This window comes from Vanacampus margaritifer, chromosome 7 (genome assembly GCF_051991255.1).
Source record: "Vanacampus margaritifer isolate UIUO_Vmar chromosome 7, RoL_Vmar_1.0, whole genome shotgun sequence".
Taxonomy (NCBI): Eukaryota; Metazoa; Chordata; class Actinopteri; order Syngnathiformes; family Syngnathidae; genus Vanacampus; species Vanacampus margaritifer.
Window position 1 is genome coordinate 7,104,713 of NC_135438.1, and position 16,827 is coordinate 7,121,539.

General features: G+C 39.2%; 2 protein-coding genes across 2 annotated transcripts; both read right to left on the reverse strand.

Annotated features, from left to right (window-relative positions):
* Positions 1-518: 518 nt before the first annotated feature.
* On the reverse strand, positions 519-5,663 carry soul5l (heme-binding protein soul5, like). The gene is made up of 7 exons (XM_077572116.1): positions 5,537-5,663; positions 4,444-4,503; positions 3,820-3,901; positions 3,452-3,572; positions 3,221-3,360; positions 2,131-2,294; positions 519-1,753 (listed from the first exon to the last, which is right to left on the reverse strand). Coding segments are annotated over exons 1-7 (1,017 nt in total). The 5' UTR covers positions 5,539-5,663; the 3' UTR covers positions 519-1,305.
* Positions 5,664-6,566: 903 nt separating this feature from the next.
* gpr108 (G protein-coupled receptor 108) lies at positions 6,567-16,586 on the reverse strand. Its single transcript, XM_077571512.1, has 18 exons — positions 16,011-16,586; positions 15,324-15,443; positions 15,143-15,193; positions 13,574-13,665; positions 13,424-13,503; positions 12,724-12,902; positions 12,586-12,648; positions 12,419-12,520; positions 12,212-12,345; positions 12,053-12,128; positions 11,235-11,308; positions 11,040-11,157; positions 10,822-10,952; positions 9,446-9,489; positions 9,315-9,364; positions 9,164-9,247; positions 8,445-8,566; positions 6,567-7,544 (listed from the first exon to the last, which is right to left on the reverse strand). Exons 1-18 carry the CDS (start codon positions 16,104-16,106, stop codon positions 7,457-7,459), a joined length of 1,704 nt encoding a protein of 567 aa, XP_077427638.1. The 5' UTR covers positions 16,107-16,586; the 3' UTR covers positions 6,567-7,456.
* Between the last annotated feature and the right edge of the window lie 241 nt (positions 16,587-16,827).

Here is a 16,827-nt window from a genome sequence, read left to right on the forward strand (position 1 = left end):
TTGGGGTCATTTTCAAAACAGATTTTCAATTATTTGAAAAAATTAAACAAAGACATCTGAGACATTTTTCTGCAATATGTATCAAAACTTTTTTATTTATTTACTTGAACTAAACATTCGCAATATACTGTTTTGTTTGAAGACAGATTTCGTTACTTCATAGCATGGTCAGGTACGCCCCCTACCTGCTGACCCAATAATTGCACGAGATTGACGTTCCGTTGAACTATTTTTATTTAATTCATCGACTTTAATACTTGTTTATCGGAATTACAAGTACAAATAAATATTTCAGAATTGAGCGGAAATTAATTATTATTATTGTTTTATATTTCTATTTTTATTGTGCATACTAGTTAGCAAGTGTTGTAAAAGTAACTTCATAAATGAAATGAATGTTTTGAGGCTAACGCTGCCTTTACCATTTTGTGTTTGAATGTGTGAATTCCTGAAAGTGTAAAATCGATCACAACCATAAACTGTAGTAGTGGCATAACACACAAAGCAATGAGCCAAGCAGGATTTTCAATCATATTTATTGCACCTTCCTCAGTCATTACACCCAGAATGTTGCTTTAGTGACACAAAGACCCGACAACTAATGTTGATGACATCCACTTGTGAGCGATCGTTGCTTTTTATATTAATTTACTGTAACAGGAGCCTAAGAACATTTATTGCAATTGAATGGATGCATTTGAACCACTAGGACAAAATATGGTGAGGAAAAAAAATAATTTTTTTTTACAGGCACTTCTCATTACAGATTGTACAGGTTGCATTTGGTTGTACAGGTTGCAGATTCTAAAATAACAAAATAGAAGCTTGATAATCAGTGATTCCCAACCACAGTGGCACTGGAAACGATCCAATTTCACTGTAATGGTCCCAAAATTATTTATTTTGAACCAATTGTATGTTTTTCCACAAGATGGGAAAACAGGTACATGTAGCTTTTCTACTTAAACTAGTTACTCGGCACTATGATGCCAAAAGATGGCGCCAAAGCACTACTTTTATGTTACAGCTTTGGCCTGAGCACAAAAACAACAAATAATGGCTAACAAAAATTTGTGAATAGGTGAATCCACGAATAGCTTTTTTTTTTTTATTGTGTGTGTGTGAGCCTCACTTCAATAAAGTGGAGAAACACTACGATGCAGATTCCCGATTTTAGCGTTAGCTTCAACACAACTCAGCAGCTAATATCAACATTTGCCGTTGTTTTCTGATGCATACGCGTGTGGCTAGTGAAGCACGAGGAGCTAACATAGTGGATTTAGCAGCGCAATGACATGTTCGCACTTAGACGCCATCTTGTTGGGGGTTGGCCAAAACGCGCGCCGTGCTGTTCTGCGGGTCGGCGTCCATCTGCGGTTCCAACAAGAGTGTCGCGAAGGCGGACCCGGTGGCGTTGGGCGTGGCCACGTCTGTCAGGGCCTGAGCCGAGGTGGGCGCGGTGCTCGGGGCGGTGCTCAGGTGGACCCACAGCCGGGAAGAAGAGGGGCTCGGGGGCGTGTCGGTGGGCGTGTCCGAGGGCGCGTCGGTGGGCGTGTCTGAGGTGTTGGATGAGGTCAGGTTGGCGGTCGTGAGGGAGGCGGAGTCTGCGAGGGGATCCAATGGGAAGTCGGCGGGACGGCTGGGTGGCGTCCTGGGGGTGTGAGCGGGGGTGGGCTCCTGTGGGTCGGAGCACACTGGCCGCCCCTCGGACACGTACCACACCTCGTTGTGCCTGTTGAGAAGCTTTAAAGGACTACACACACACACACACACACATACACACGCAAAGTCAAATGTTGAATCAGGATTTCTTATTTGAATAAAAACAATTTTATACACATTTTATAATGTATTACCATTATAGCAGCATGCTAATGTGTTTTTAATTCATAAAAATAATAATTGTACTTTATGAAAAAAAAAACAGTTTAAACGTTTTGGTCACACTTTGCAATTACAGAATAATATTGTTATTGCTCCTTTTGCTGTGCCTGCTTTTGCCACCTGGGGGCAGTATAAGACATCATTAGACAGTGTTAAGTAGATCACGAGCGATCAGCGGATTGGTTGGTGGGGGGGAAAAACCCCCAAACAAAAACAAAGTGCGTATTCACAGTGTATTGGACACACCTGTCGTAGCCGACGCCATAGTGGTAGGTGTGGTTGTAGGACGCTCGCACTCTCTCCAGCTCTTTTGTCAGCAGGTGTGCGTGAAGCCTGGACGTCACCGACAACATCCAACCGCCGTAACTGCGCACGTAGACGTCCATCTCGGGCATCTCGGTGAAATATAGCTAAAGAAGCAGAGATCACGGACACAGTGGTGACTATGATGCTATCGCGGTGGCAAGTTGGAAACTTTTTTTTTCTTTTTTAATTAGTTTTTTTTAAATTGAGTTTTTTAAAAAGTTTTTTATTTTATTTTTGTTTTAGTTTTTTTATTCCAAAAAAAAAAAAGGTAATAGTTTTAGGTTGGATTTGTTGAGTGAAGAGATGAAAAAAAAGTATACAATAAGTATAAATTGTAAATAAAATAAACTACAATTCTAAACAGTTGCTCAACCTTCCTTTTTCCGTACAGCCAAACAGCAATGCCGGGAAAAAAATACTTGCACTAAATGCACTCGTTTTTATTTTGTAAACAGAACTGTTTTTTTTTCAATGTTTGTTATTTAATAGTTATCTTGGTAGTTTTTGTTAACCTTGTTTAAAAAAACAAGTTTGCAATGATATTAAAATATTTGGAAATCGTAGTTTTTGGTGTATCTATCCATCTAAACTGTTGATATAGGAAATATATATATATATATATATTGCTCAATGTTTTTGTTTCTTCATCTTGGGCCCAATTCCGATCAAATATTGGGGGATTACTGTAAATCTCTTATCTGACTATTTCTGAAAATGTTTTTGAAAAAAATTATATGCACAAGCGCCATTGATTTGGCGTCTGGACGCGGTGAGGTGAAACCCTACATGGTAAGCAGAGCTGCACTGAGTTTTGTTGAATGCACAGATTAGCAATGACCTTGTGATGGCTTCTATTTCCAGTTACACACACACACACACACACACACACACACACACACACACACACACACACACACACACACACACACAGACGCGCGCGCACACACACACACACAGACGCGCGCACACACACACACACACACGACACCTGGCATCAAGTCAAAGACACGATGCTGCACCGCCCCCTCACTTTGTCATTGGTTGGTGCCGGCGGCTTGTCTTGATAGGCTTGTGGCAACGGGAAGTTGAGCGTGTAGACGGCCGGCTCCCACATTTTGGTCTCCTCTGGGATTTTAACCAGCACGGGCGCGGTCATCTCCATCTGGACGCCTGCCAGCAAAACACAATCGCTCACTTTAATGCAGGAGGAATCTAAAGTTGGCGCAATCAAGACTTTTTGCTTCTTGTTTTTTTTTTTTACCTGCTTCATTGGCACCGGTGATGTACTGGAAAAGTCTCCTGAAGGCCATGGCAGCACCCACGCCCATGAAGTAGGCCTCGGCGTCAGTGGACACCCAGCGGGTGGGGCTGTAGTGTCGCACCTGCACACAACCACAGTTTAATAGCAACAAAACAAGCCTTCATTCACTCATTTAGTTCATTTCATTATTATTATTTTTTTTGTAATGGAAGAAAAAACACAGAAATAACTTGAATATGACAATAATAATATTTTTTTAAATCATGAAAATGGACCAACAAAAATCAGACATTGCTTTTGACAGATTTTGCTTTTTAACTTTTAATGTGCTTGTCTATAATTTTAGTTCTAAAAGTGTCATCGCTCACTTCATATTCATCTGTTTTGCAGACCAGCTCAAACTCCAGACATTCCTTTGACTCTGTGCAAAAGCTGCCATTGGTGCTCGGGCTGCAAACAAGACGCACAATTCGACTTTTACAAGGAGAGTCACGTAAAACTAAAAGCTTTGCATGTACAGTACCAGTGGTGCCTTGAAATACAAGTGACCTGACTTAAGAGCTTTTCCAAATACGAGCAGTCTTCGGCTGTTGTTTTTTTTTTTTAATTTTGCTTTGACTAACATGCACAACCATGTGGTAACATATAATGGAAAATGCCATTAACACGCTAATGCTAACAGTTAACATTTATAGATGCGGTTTGTATTATTCACAGTCATGTACAGGTATTCCATATGCTGCCTATCATTGTGTGGTTTAAAGTTTCATGTACTTTCGATTTTTAAAACAATCTTCAATCTCAATGATCCACAAAAATATTTGTTTTTGACAGTAGGTTATTAAACAGCTGATCGGAATTTTGTTAAATTTTTGTGCACATTTTGAAACAGTAATGAGGGGCACCCTCAATTATAATTAAAAGAACTGAATTTAAAAAAAATAAAGTCAAGACAAAATACTAACTACAATGAAAAGCATGCCTCAACTTACCCAACACTTGCTTCAGTGGTAACCACAAAGGCCAACACAGCCAACGCTGACATGAAAGCCCTGCAAAGACACAAATTGGACGAAACGTTTCTTCCCCGCCCCAAAAATAAAAATGGTTCACACATTTTCAGTTCAAGCGAAAGTCAAATTCAAAACATTTCTTTTCAGTGATACGTTCTGTGCCCCAACTTGTCCGGACACTTTATTAAAATTGCATCAGATTAATCCACCTATTTTAATCCATCAAATAGGGCAACCATTTTGATATTTTACCGCCATCTGGTGTCCACAGAAATGGACTCTGCTCACTTGCAAACGTCACCACATGGTCAAACCCAGAAAACACATTTCTTCAAAAAGAAGCTTTGAGTTGTTTATTGCCCTTCCCAGTTGAAATTTAATGTCAAAATAAACAAAGAAAGATAATTACGCATAGTGTATTTAATTAAACCACATCGCATTCCGGAAGTGTGCTAGCTTAATGCTAACACACAATACAGAATGTTGTAGACGGGCTAATGAAACTAGCATCAACGTATGTAATGGAGCGATGAAGCATGATTTTATTTTATTTTATTTACATTCTATATAACGATGGTATTACTTCATGTTACGAGTGTATAGTGCCATTAAAAATAAAATAATAAATAAAGACCAGGTTACAAAAAAATAAAATAATAGGTGAAGGGGGGTGGTTAACGGCATTTCCATTCATTTCAATTTTGTTTTAGATTGCAAGCTGTGTGGTGCTGGTGCATTGTCACTGCAGCAAGAAGTAGCCTACTGCTGCATCATGATTACCTCACCGGCTCTCTTTTTCTCCTCTGTTGCCACCGGCAATGACATTTTGAGGTCAAGTGAAGGATCAGCATCCAAAATATCCACTTTTCTTTAAAGACTCTCATTAAGCTCCCAAAGATGATCACAATTTCCAGGTTGTTTCTATCTATTGAACAGTTTGTGAAAGCTGCTCAGCTATGACGCAAGCGTAAACTTGGCCGTGACGGAGCACAAAAAAAAAAGTCACACAAAATGAACATTTGCTCTACTTTCTCGTGATAGCATCTCTAGTGTGTGTTGATGTGCTACTTACATGGTCCTGCGTGTGTGTCCTTCCCGTAGAAATGATGGAGACGCCGTGATGTGATGTTGCAGTGGTGGTGGTGGTGGAGGTGTGCTGCACTATGACGCACCAGCAACCTCCAACTCAGCACCGCAGCAAGCCGGAAGGGGAGGAGGGGGAGGGCACCGCATGCCACCATTTATTGTGGCAATGAATACACATTGCTGCACATACTTCAGATACCTGAAAAGTATTTTTGCCTGAATACTATTTACATCGGTACATTTTATAATATACACTTGGAAAAAAAATCACGTTTGTAAAATTATATTGTATATATATATAAATTATATTTAAAATATTTTACAAATAAAATATATTAATGATGTTGCATACTCGGCCATATAGGTTACAAAAACATTGCTGAATAAAATATGCATGTAATTATATAGAGGCCTATATATATATACATATACATATATATATATATATATACATATATATATATACATATATATATATATACATATATATATATACATATATATATATACATATATATATACATATATATATGCATATATATATATATTTATATATATACATACTGTATACATATATATAGTGTATATGTATATATATACACATACATATATATACATACACATATATATATACACATGTATATCTATAAACATATATATATACACACACATATATATATATATACAGATATATCTATAAACATATATATACACATACATATATACATACACACATATATACATACATACACATATATATATATATATATATATACACACATTATCATAAGCAATTTAATCAATATTCACAAAATATTAGTAAAAAAAAAAACTTAAAAACTTAACTGATGTTGAAAAATGAATAACGTTGCTTAAGTCAATATTCACAAATTAAGCTATTAACGTTTCTTGCATTAAAAAAAATGCTATTAGCTTCCCCGTATTACTAATTCCAAAATACTGTCCACAACACTTGACAATTTAGCATTTCCATAAAACAACAAAGATGAGACACGCCCAGAACACCAGCTTTATTATCAACAGATCACAAGACATGAAAAAAATAAAATTTCAGTAAAGTTTATTCATATTTTACCAACAATAGAGTCCACACACGTTCATTGGAGCGTGTGTGTGGTCATGCCAAGAGTCCTGGCTTGCGCTCACACTTTTTCCAAGTAACTGAAAGCACACGCAAGATTTGTCTTCTGGAGGGGTTGTGAGGGCTTCACTGTGTCTCACATTATTTACACACTCTACACACCTTTCAATACCAATAATTTGTCAATAAAATGGGCATCATATCCAGAGTAGTATGCTAAAAAAACAAAAGCAGACTGAAGCAATGATCTGGTCGAGTTGCAGAGTGGCATCAAATAAAGATGGGCGAAAATAAAGTCGAGTTTGTGATCAATAATTCGGGCTCACCTTGACGACTTAATACTGAACTATGACCAATAATGCATTTTTGAAATATACAACCTCAAACATGTGTGAAAAATAACACATTGGTTTTCGACCGATCAGTGAGCCCCGAATGTTGCGATTAACTGGGGAGGAAGGACGAACCTGAGCATGTGAAAGGGGCTTCTTGTGTTCTCAGGACCTGCACACGCACCATAGAGGAAGGCTGATGCACAAGTACTGTGTTAAATAGAAACACGCACACACACGCATCCAAAAAGCTAAAATGGTCTTTGGAGTGGGCGAGGTCAGGCCTCTCGTTCGTCCGTTTGTCCAAAGACGCAAAGAAGTCTGTTTGCATAGCCAGGCAGTAGGAAGGGACATCTGGAAACGGGGAGGCTGCACCAGTGCTTGGTGAAGAAGCCTTGGTCCATATGTGTGCGTGCCACTCTGTGCCAGCTGGTCACGTGACGCGCCTCCCCCGCACCTCCCCCCATCCTGCTCACAAGGTGGCCTCCTTCTGCCGCTCGCGTCCGTTAGACGTCTTCTTGACTTTGGAAATGCCTTCCAGGGCGCCCGACTCAGTCACTCTGCACACAAAGAAGAGCAATTCAGTCATTTGGGATATTCACTCATTCACTGCCAGTGACGGGTATACACGTCAAAGATCAAGGCAGTCTTTCCAGCATGTTCTTGGGCTTCCTCCTGGTGGAACGTTTTCAGAAAACCTCGCCAGGGAGATTTCAAGGGGTATTCGGGGGAAAAAAAAAAAAAGACGCGGCGGCTCTGCTTTGAGCCCCTCCTGAATGACCCAAGTTTTCACCATCTCTCAGGGAAGAGTCCCGATCCCTAGTGGAGGAAACGTGTTCTTTGTGTTCGTTTGTGATCATACATTAGACCCCAAGATACTTCAACTTGTCTACTTGGGGGAGGATCTCAAAACACCCAAAGCCCAGCTACTTTGCAAAAACGCACTTGAAATCTCCCAAACATTGAACTTTTTGGTCATAATTCCAGGTCCACGTCAAAATTTAGCAGTATTAAATTGAATAATAATGCATATATTTGTGGAGAATGTTGTCAAGTTGTATTTTACAATTTTAAAAATGTGCAGAATTTCACAAGTTACTTCATGTTAAAGATTAGATAATAATTAATATGAAAAGAAAAATGCACTGAGCTGAGATTATGCCATCTAGTGGCAGAAAAAAATGACCTCAACACAAATCAATGTCACACTCCTTTTTTACAGTACAGTACAGTACATCTTTTTAATTTTAACTGACTAAAAGACTAATATTTCTATTAGTTTCACATTTCCCCCCACTTTTGTTAACAGGAGTATGAAAACTTAGAAACAAATATTTTATTGTACATTTAGAACAGATATAAAATTTGTGATTAGTCCTGAGTTAACTAGTGAAGTCATTATGATTAAAAATTGTACTGCCTGACACAAGTAATTCTAACAATGTGTGACGCTGGCTTACATTTCATCCATCTCTTCGTCTTCTTCATCCTGGGGCAGCTGGAGATAAGGATTGTTGGAGGCGGGCCGGAATTTGTAGCCCGTCAACACGAAGAAGATCAGAGTGGATACCTCCACCAAGAACTGAGGGAGGATGAAGATGAGCGTTATTCATATCACCACCGCTATTTAACTATCAACTCATTCACTCCCAGCCATTTTCACTGAAGCAACCCCCTTCGCTCCCGGCTGTTTTACTGGATTTTGACTGATTTTGCAAGGCCCACAGAATATTGCGTTCTATTGCTATAAAAACATGGAACCTACAAAAGGAAAGATTAGAGTCTCCTTTTTCATCGAAAAAAAAAGTATATTTTTATCTGTTTCCGTTTTAGAGCAATTAGTATTAGAATATAGCTAATTGTAATCATTATTCACAAATCTGTTGAAAACACTGGGAAAAATAGCTTTTTGCGACATGACCCTGGTTGATTTCTTATACTTCGCTGCCACCTGCTGGCCGTTTATTCTAATAATTACCATTGCTATAAACCACTAGCGACCTCTTCAGGTCAGAGGCTGCATCAAAGTCTTCTGTATGCTCTACCATAAAAAAAAAAACTTTAAAAAAAAAGGCGTACAAATACGTTTTTGGGACCATAACAATATTTAAAATAGAACCTTTTTATATGTTTATGGGAGCAAATGAATTCATTTGAACGCATTTTATTTCAATGGTACCTCGTAGCACCACTGCCACTGGAAGGGCATGGTGACCTTCAGCAGGATGGCGATGATCCTCGTGAAGTAGATGTAACACACGATCTGAAGGAGGAAGAAAAACAATCAGCCAACTGGAGAGAGAAGAGAAACAATGCAAATAAGATACTACCATGACGTAGTAGTGACGGAAGAGCTTGAGCTTCTCCAAATTCATGGCAGCTGGAGGAGGTCAGAGACAAAATCAAAACCCGTCAATCAGTTGATTGCAATTCGTTTGACAGAATCGGTCAAGACGCTCACCTTTTCCGTCCGTGCTCGAAGCCTCTTGGAGGTGACGGATGGACCTACAAAATAAATGTACAGCACTTTCACTAATTGGAAACGCGGATTCATCGCATTTTCACCAAGCACCGCGATCCAGTACAGTGATAGCTGTGTCAAATTGAGGTATGTAAACAGTGTGACATCACAGTCACAACTGACAAACGTTAGTGAAATCAACAAAGAGCAGCAAACAGAGGAGCACATCCACCATTTTGCTCTTTTTTTTTTTTGGTCTTCATTCCACGTCACAAAGCGATGACTCTCTGCCAGCCCATCAACGGACTGCAGTGTGTTCAGCCCCGCCCATTGATTTTTTATTTATTTATTATAACGAAAATACAAAATTCTTGATAAATACGATGAAGTCAACACATTTTAGCTTTTTTTTGTTAACTCATTCACTGCCATTGACGGCTCTAGACGTCAAAAATTCATTTGAACTATTTCTATTAGTTTAGTTTTTTTTTCATTTTTGTTAACAAGAGTATGAAAACCTAGAATTTTTTTTTTTACATTTAGAACAGATATAAAATGTGTGATTAATCGTGAGTGAAGTAGTGAAATCATGCGAATAATTACGATTACAAATTTTAATCGCCTGATGCCCCTGATTTTTAAAAAAAATTTTTAAAGAAAAGATTATTAAAAAATTAGGGGCGTCATGCGAGTACTATTTCTAATCGTAATTAATCGCATGACTTCACTCGTTAACTCACGATTAATCACACATTATATATCTGTTCTAGGTTTTCATACTCTTGTTAACAAAAGTGGGGGAAAATTTTAAACTAATAAAAATAGTTTAAATGAATTTTTGACGTCTATAGCCGTCAATGGCAGTGAATGAGTTAATACGACAAATTCAATTATTTTGAGTTTTATCAATTGAACACATTTTTTTAGCAAGTCAGATCAATTTGAACAATATATAATGGGCCACCATCCAAAAAGATTAAATAGTCAAAAAATACATTAAATGTGTAATTTAAATGAAATGTTTCATACAAAATTTTATGAAATAAAGTAACAATTTAATTTAATTTTTACCACATTATATCTCAACTTCCCAGAGTTGACAACATGTTCTTCTTCGGACCACAAAGTAGTTCAGATTTAATTAAGAGTGACATCCGTTCCTTGTGATTGACATCATAAATCTATTCTGTAAATCAATAACAATGCCTGACAGAGGCCTGCGACACCTCAAAAAAATGCACAGCACCCAATTGAACTTAGTAGGCTGAAAGTGGACTACAACAGCATGGACCACGTCTCCTCACCCACTAATTTTGAAAAACGGAGTTCTGCTGTCTCAATGATTTCTTTTTAAATGCAAGACGCTGACAACTGACCAGACGACAGGGAACAGGATGGCGCCGCAGCAGATGAGGTCAACCAGGAAGAGGATCTCCTTCCACAAGGGGTACTCGCTGGAGCCTTCCTCTGTGGACTCGATGATGATGTAGGCCACGTTGGACAGGCACTGCGGGTGCGAACACGTAAAAAAAAAAAAAAAGTCAACGGTAAAGACTGGAAAAAGGATTTCAGGACCTCACACGACGAGTGTCACCTGGAGGGGGATGACGATCATGAAGATTTTCTTCTCCTTATCAGACAGGATGTACTTGACAAAAGCCCAGCCAGTGCCGATCAGTGCCAGCGTGATGAACAGCAGCGCCCCCTTGAGCCTGGGAGAGGTAGAGAAAGTTGTAATATGCCAACACACGCTTGGGATTAAAAAAAAAAAGAGAGACGTCAGGCTCACAGGTGAGTGATGTAATACATGACGGCCCAGCCTTCAATGGGATGCCCCTCAGTGTTGATGAAGTGATAGTTGATCTGAAAGAAAACAAGAAAGGTTGCATTAGAAGAACTCAACATGTTACACAACGGTAACCTTGACTTACTTGCCGATTCTGATATTTGCCCCAAAAAAATATTATCAGATAACGGATTAATTGGGCGATTATTTTTCAAAATGTATAATGATTAAAATATTTATTTATTTTATTTATAATATTATTTTTGGTCCCTTAATGCTTACAACAACAAAGATATAAATTACAATCAGAAAACTTTGTCAATTTTGTATTTGTTTAAACTTGGAGAACAAAGAGGAAGTTACAAGTACAAAAACATGCAAACATTTATTTTATTTTTAAATGCTTTTCATTTAGTTTTTATGAATTTTTGTTTTTTTAATATGGCGTATTTTTGAAGTGCAAAAAAAGTCAATAGGAATCGTTTAATAATGTAATTCTACAATTGACAAACAAGTGTTGGTCCTTCTTTCTTCTGTACGGTCGTCCAGTAACACACAAATAACCTCGAAAGCTCACGTATGAAACTAATTGACAAAGAGAAAAATAAAAAAAAAGGTCATTTGAGCTATCATTGAGTTAATATAGTTTTATTTTTTTAATTATAATGACCTTGAAATCTATTTAAATTTTAATTACTATTTTTTTCATAATCTTTTATTTAAAAAATAAAGTCATATCCACGCTTGAATGTATTATTTAATAAATGATTAACATAATTTTTATAGGCTGAACATGGCCACGTGCTGTGTTTTGGACTCACGCTGTGGAAAACCAGCGAGGTGGACTTGGTGAAGGCCAGCGCCGCCATCAGCCAGTGGATCTTAAAGACACTGTACCTGCGGATGCAACACAGCTAACATTAGCCATCGTTCCGATCCGTCTTTCGCATGAGAGACTCGCATGCGGCTGCTTCCTGTACCTGTGCTTCATCAGCGTGTACACCCACACCATGGCGGCGGCGAAAAAGACTCCGGCCATGCCGATGTAGAGGCGGGAGAGCGGGATTTCGGCCGCCGACAAGAAGCCTCCGGGATTCTTCTCGGTCATCTCCAGCTGCGAAGGACACGCCGAGGTTGAAGTGGGCGGGCGGTGTGATGTGGGAGGGGGTAACATGAGGTCAACTCACGGTGAAGGAGTACGGCCGGTTGATGCCGGGCGCCATGTTCTGGCAGTAGTAGAAGTTTAAGTTGTACAGGCCTTCGGCCAGCAGGCCCAGTTGCAAGTGAAACTGTGGAAAAGGAGGAAGTTAGGGCCAATCAAATGCTGGCGTCGCGTGGTCATGTGTTTGCTTACGTTGAAGGCGTAGGTGTCATTATCTGCCTCCAAAGCTAGCGTCAGCAGTTTCGTGGACGCCAACTGAACGCAAACACACGTTAAAGCACTTTTACATCCACATCACGTAGCACACACACACGAGGAGACAAACATCACCTCAAATTCCGTTGTGGTCTTTTCCGCCGTCTTATTTTTCGTCGCCTGAACCACGGGCTCGGCGTTCGTTTTCACCTTCGCCTCTTCTGGCGTTGTGGCGGACATCTTATCGCCGTCGTTCACCTGCTCCGCCGGCTTAGCTGGAAGCGCAGCAGGAGCCTCGCGGCTGGACCTCTGCCCTGAATCACAACAAAGATCGCAATTTGGAATTGCTTGCGCCTCACGGTATTTGTTACATTCAAGTAGGGCTGCTCGATTATGAACAAAATATGAATCACGAATAATTTGGTAATAATTGCAATCACGATTAGGACAATCATTTGTTTTTTGCTACGAAACTTTTTTTTTTTTTTTAACATGTAAAAAAATATATTAAGATAAATAAATTTATTTGAAACACTATAATTATGCAAGTTCCTTTTGGATCAAACAAGATTTATTAGTCATTTTAAAATAAAAAAGGTGTAAATTTCAAGTGTACCTGTGGAGCTCATAAGGCGAAATACGTATGATTTATCAAGAAAAACTGCATTCAAATGAGTTTTTTGCTACACTTCTTCCTTTCCCGCCCCTTTAAATTGCCGAAATTAAAATATAATAATAATAATAATAATAATAATAATAAATCGGATTTATATAGCGCTTTTCTATCTAATCAGATACTCAAATATGACAGACTGATGGTGTCAACGACACTGACCTTTCTCCTTGGCCGGCACATTGGCCTTCTGCGTGCCGGTCAATTTGCTGTCTTGATCTCCGAGGACATGCACGTTAACGCTAACACAGTGAGAGCAAGTTAGTACAACATTAAACATCCTCTCCAAATTCAAGCCCCGCCCACACCCACCTGAAGCTGTTGATGTCGATAAGAAAGAGGATGAGGGGTTCGTTGTTGGTGACTTTAGTGAGTGTGAGAGGGCACGTCTCTGTCTCTTCGGCCTGTGAAAGCGGGGTGGGGGAAGGAATAAGCATGTAAACAAACGAATCGCTGTTACACTATTGTGGCGCTCTAATGACAACCATGCATGTTTTTTCCCCCTTCAGGAACAATGAGCAATGCATTTTATAAAAACACACCACAAACAATTACGTTACATTATATGAAACACTGCACGAGTAGATGGGACACATTTGACATAGCTCCTCTTTTCTTTTGTGACATCACTCAACTCACCCTATAACGCAAGGTTATATGTGGTCTAGGCATGGGCCAATTACCAATTTGATGGTTTACCATGGTTTTAAGAAGTCCACTAAAACCGTCACTGGCAAAGAGCTCTTGTTTTCTTTTTTTTTTTGGGGGGGGGGGGGGCTTTTAAGAAGGGCATAATGATTGGCTGCTTGCAAAGCTGAGTAAATGAGACGTCTCTTTGAAATTAATTGGCGGGCATTCACTTTTTATTTCTCCTTCTCCACCAGCAGAGTAGGGAGGGCCGAGCAATTCCGCACCTTTAACTTATTTGCTCCCAAAAGAACGTGTAAAAGCATTCTATTTTAGATGTTTTACGTGTCCCAAAGACGTATTTATATGTTTTTTTATGCTAGAGCACACAGAAGGCTTTGATGCAGCCTATCAACTGCAAAGAACGGTTGAAGAAATGGTGGTAATTACACAAAGGGCCAGCAGGTGGAAGCTGAGCATAGGAAATGAATCAGGACCATGTTGAAAAAAAAACTAAATTACTCAGAATTCTAAATAGATTTGTGAATAATGATGAAACTTAGCTATATTCTAGTGCTAATTGCTGGAAAACTGAAACATAGAAATATACTTCTGCCTTGCAAAATCAGTCAAAATCCAATAAAACAGCCGGGAGTGGAGGGGATTGTTTTAGTGAAGATAGCAGTGAGTTAATTGTCTTTAAAAAAAATAAAAAAACACACACCAAAAAAATGTTGCCAGTCTACTGTAAAAATAGCTCACCTGTGATGGCACAATGTGAATCGCTAATAAGAATTAAAACAGACCGTGTAAAAAATAATAATAATAATAATGGAGTTATCATGGTACATTTTTCTTAATATGCCAAATATTCGATAATTTGTTTAAAAATAAAATAGATAGTGTTCAATGGAATAAATGCAGTTTTCGTTTACCTAAATATTTAAAAAAGGACCTCTTTGAGTGTAATTTTATTAAGATCAGAATATAATATCAGCCCATGTCTAGTGAGGTCTTTTCCTTTTTTTTGGTTCATGAATGAACAAATAAGTGCTGTACAACTGATCTTGAAAAGTTGCGGCTTGAATAAACAAGCATTTTTGTGGAATCATCTTATTCACGCCGCCACACGAAACCAAAACGTTACATTGTATAATATATGCAATATGCTATTGATGTTCCACTTGGCACCTCAACTACCAATCAGCTGAAAATTCTGTGATTGGATCAGGGCAAGTCGAGCACTGCACTCACTGTGTAAGACAAGACTCCACTCACACGGGCTCTGGAGAGGCTGAACCCGACCTGAAATGAAAGAATGTGTAATGAATCCCATGATGAAAACAGAGTGCAGCACATGTGATTTCTTTTTCCCAGCACAAGTGAACATGTTGAACAAAGCCTGCCACTGCCAGCCCAACATGAAGATTCTTACCGGGTGTGTGCTGTAGTCGACCAGCTGTTGTGGGATGCGCAGAGAGTGGAGTTTGACATCCAGAGTGCCGTTAGCATAAAAGCCAAAAGTGTTGAGGTGGACGAAAAAACGAGTTTCATTCTGGTGATACACACAAAAACAAGACTAATCACCCAAACAACTCCATATCACTGTGTATATGATCACTAGGCGACTGAAAATGACATCACGCGCGCTCAGGTAACGAGCAATCTTGGCTCAGTTTGAGAACATCACATGACCAAATTCAGTAAATAGGTAAGCCATGATTAGTCGTTACCTGAGCACCTGTGTGCAAAATGTGTTTACAAAGGTATTAATTGCACATGAAAAATAATGAAGTTTTCCAATTAATTCTAGATAAAATATTTACTTATTTACTTTTTATTGCTACAAATGGCTAAATGAGTCAATATCATTTTAAACTCTCTTAAAGAAATGGAAAAAAAATATTGAGCTTCTTCTTCATTACCAGTATAATCGGTACCGATTCTACCGAACATCCGTCCCTAGTCATGCCAGTTCATTTGTGACATTTGAGTTCACTGGTAAGCCATTAAAATAGAAAATTATGTGTCTAGACGAACAAAGCTAATTAGCTGTCTGATGTGATCAACACTCGAGTCGTGCTAGCTACCGAGCTAACACGGCTGTGGTTCGCCTACTTACCTTCAGGGTGAGTTTGTGAATCCTTGCCTTACTGCCATCCAGAAGAAAGACGAGCAAGAATGCAGCCACGACGGCAGCTCGGTGCGCTGCGGCCATATTCCTAGAACGACAAGCTATGCTACGAGCCAAAAACGATGGACGGAGCGGCTGGCAGCCCCCCCGGTTGCTAACGGTCTCACAACACACCAGGGCCAACGTAGAACGATGATAGCTGTCGAAATTTAAGTTGGATCGCGTCGTGTTGTCAAACTACCACCACTGGACTGATTTGGTGTGCATTCATGGCGTCGACAAAGCAACGGCAACGGCAACGTACGGTTCTTAGCATTTAGCAATTAGCTCATCTCGCTTCCTGGTGCTTGACTCCAAACATGCAACAAGGAAGGGCGCCGACGTCATCAGTACTCGTCACGCTTGCGACACGACAAAGTGACAAAACAACACAGGTGCTGTGAAAAAGACGAATTATATTTAATTAAAAAATATATTAATTTGTTTCTTAACACGCTGATTGTTTTTTTTTTGCTACTTGAAGCGGTGGAATTTAAACGAATCGGGGTAGTTTTGGTCATGTGACTCGCAGTGTTGACTGACAGCAGCTTCCGGCTCCACGTCCTCCCGGTTGCGATGAAAGATGACGTCATATACGTGTAACAAGTCTGACACGTGGAACCTCCCCGTAACGAATTACTGTAGAGTAGGTCACGTTTACTATTAAGCATAATTAGAAAACACTTGCACAATGACACACAGATGTAGCATTTAAAAAATAATAAATTGAACATTATATGCTGCACGTGCAGATAAGCCACTATTT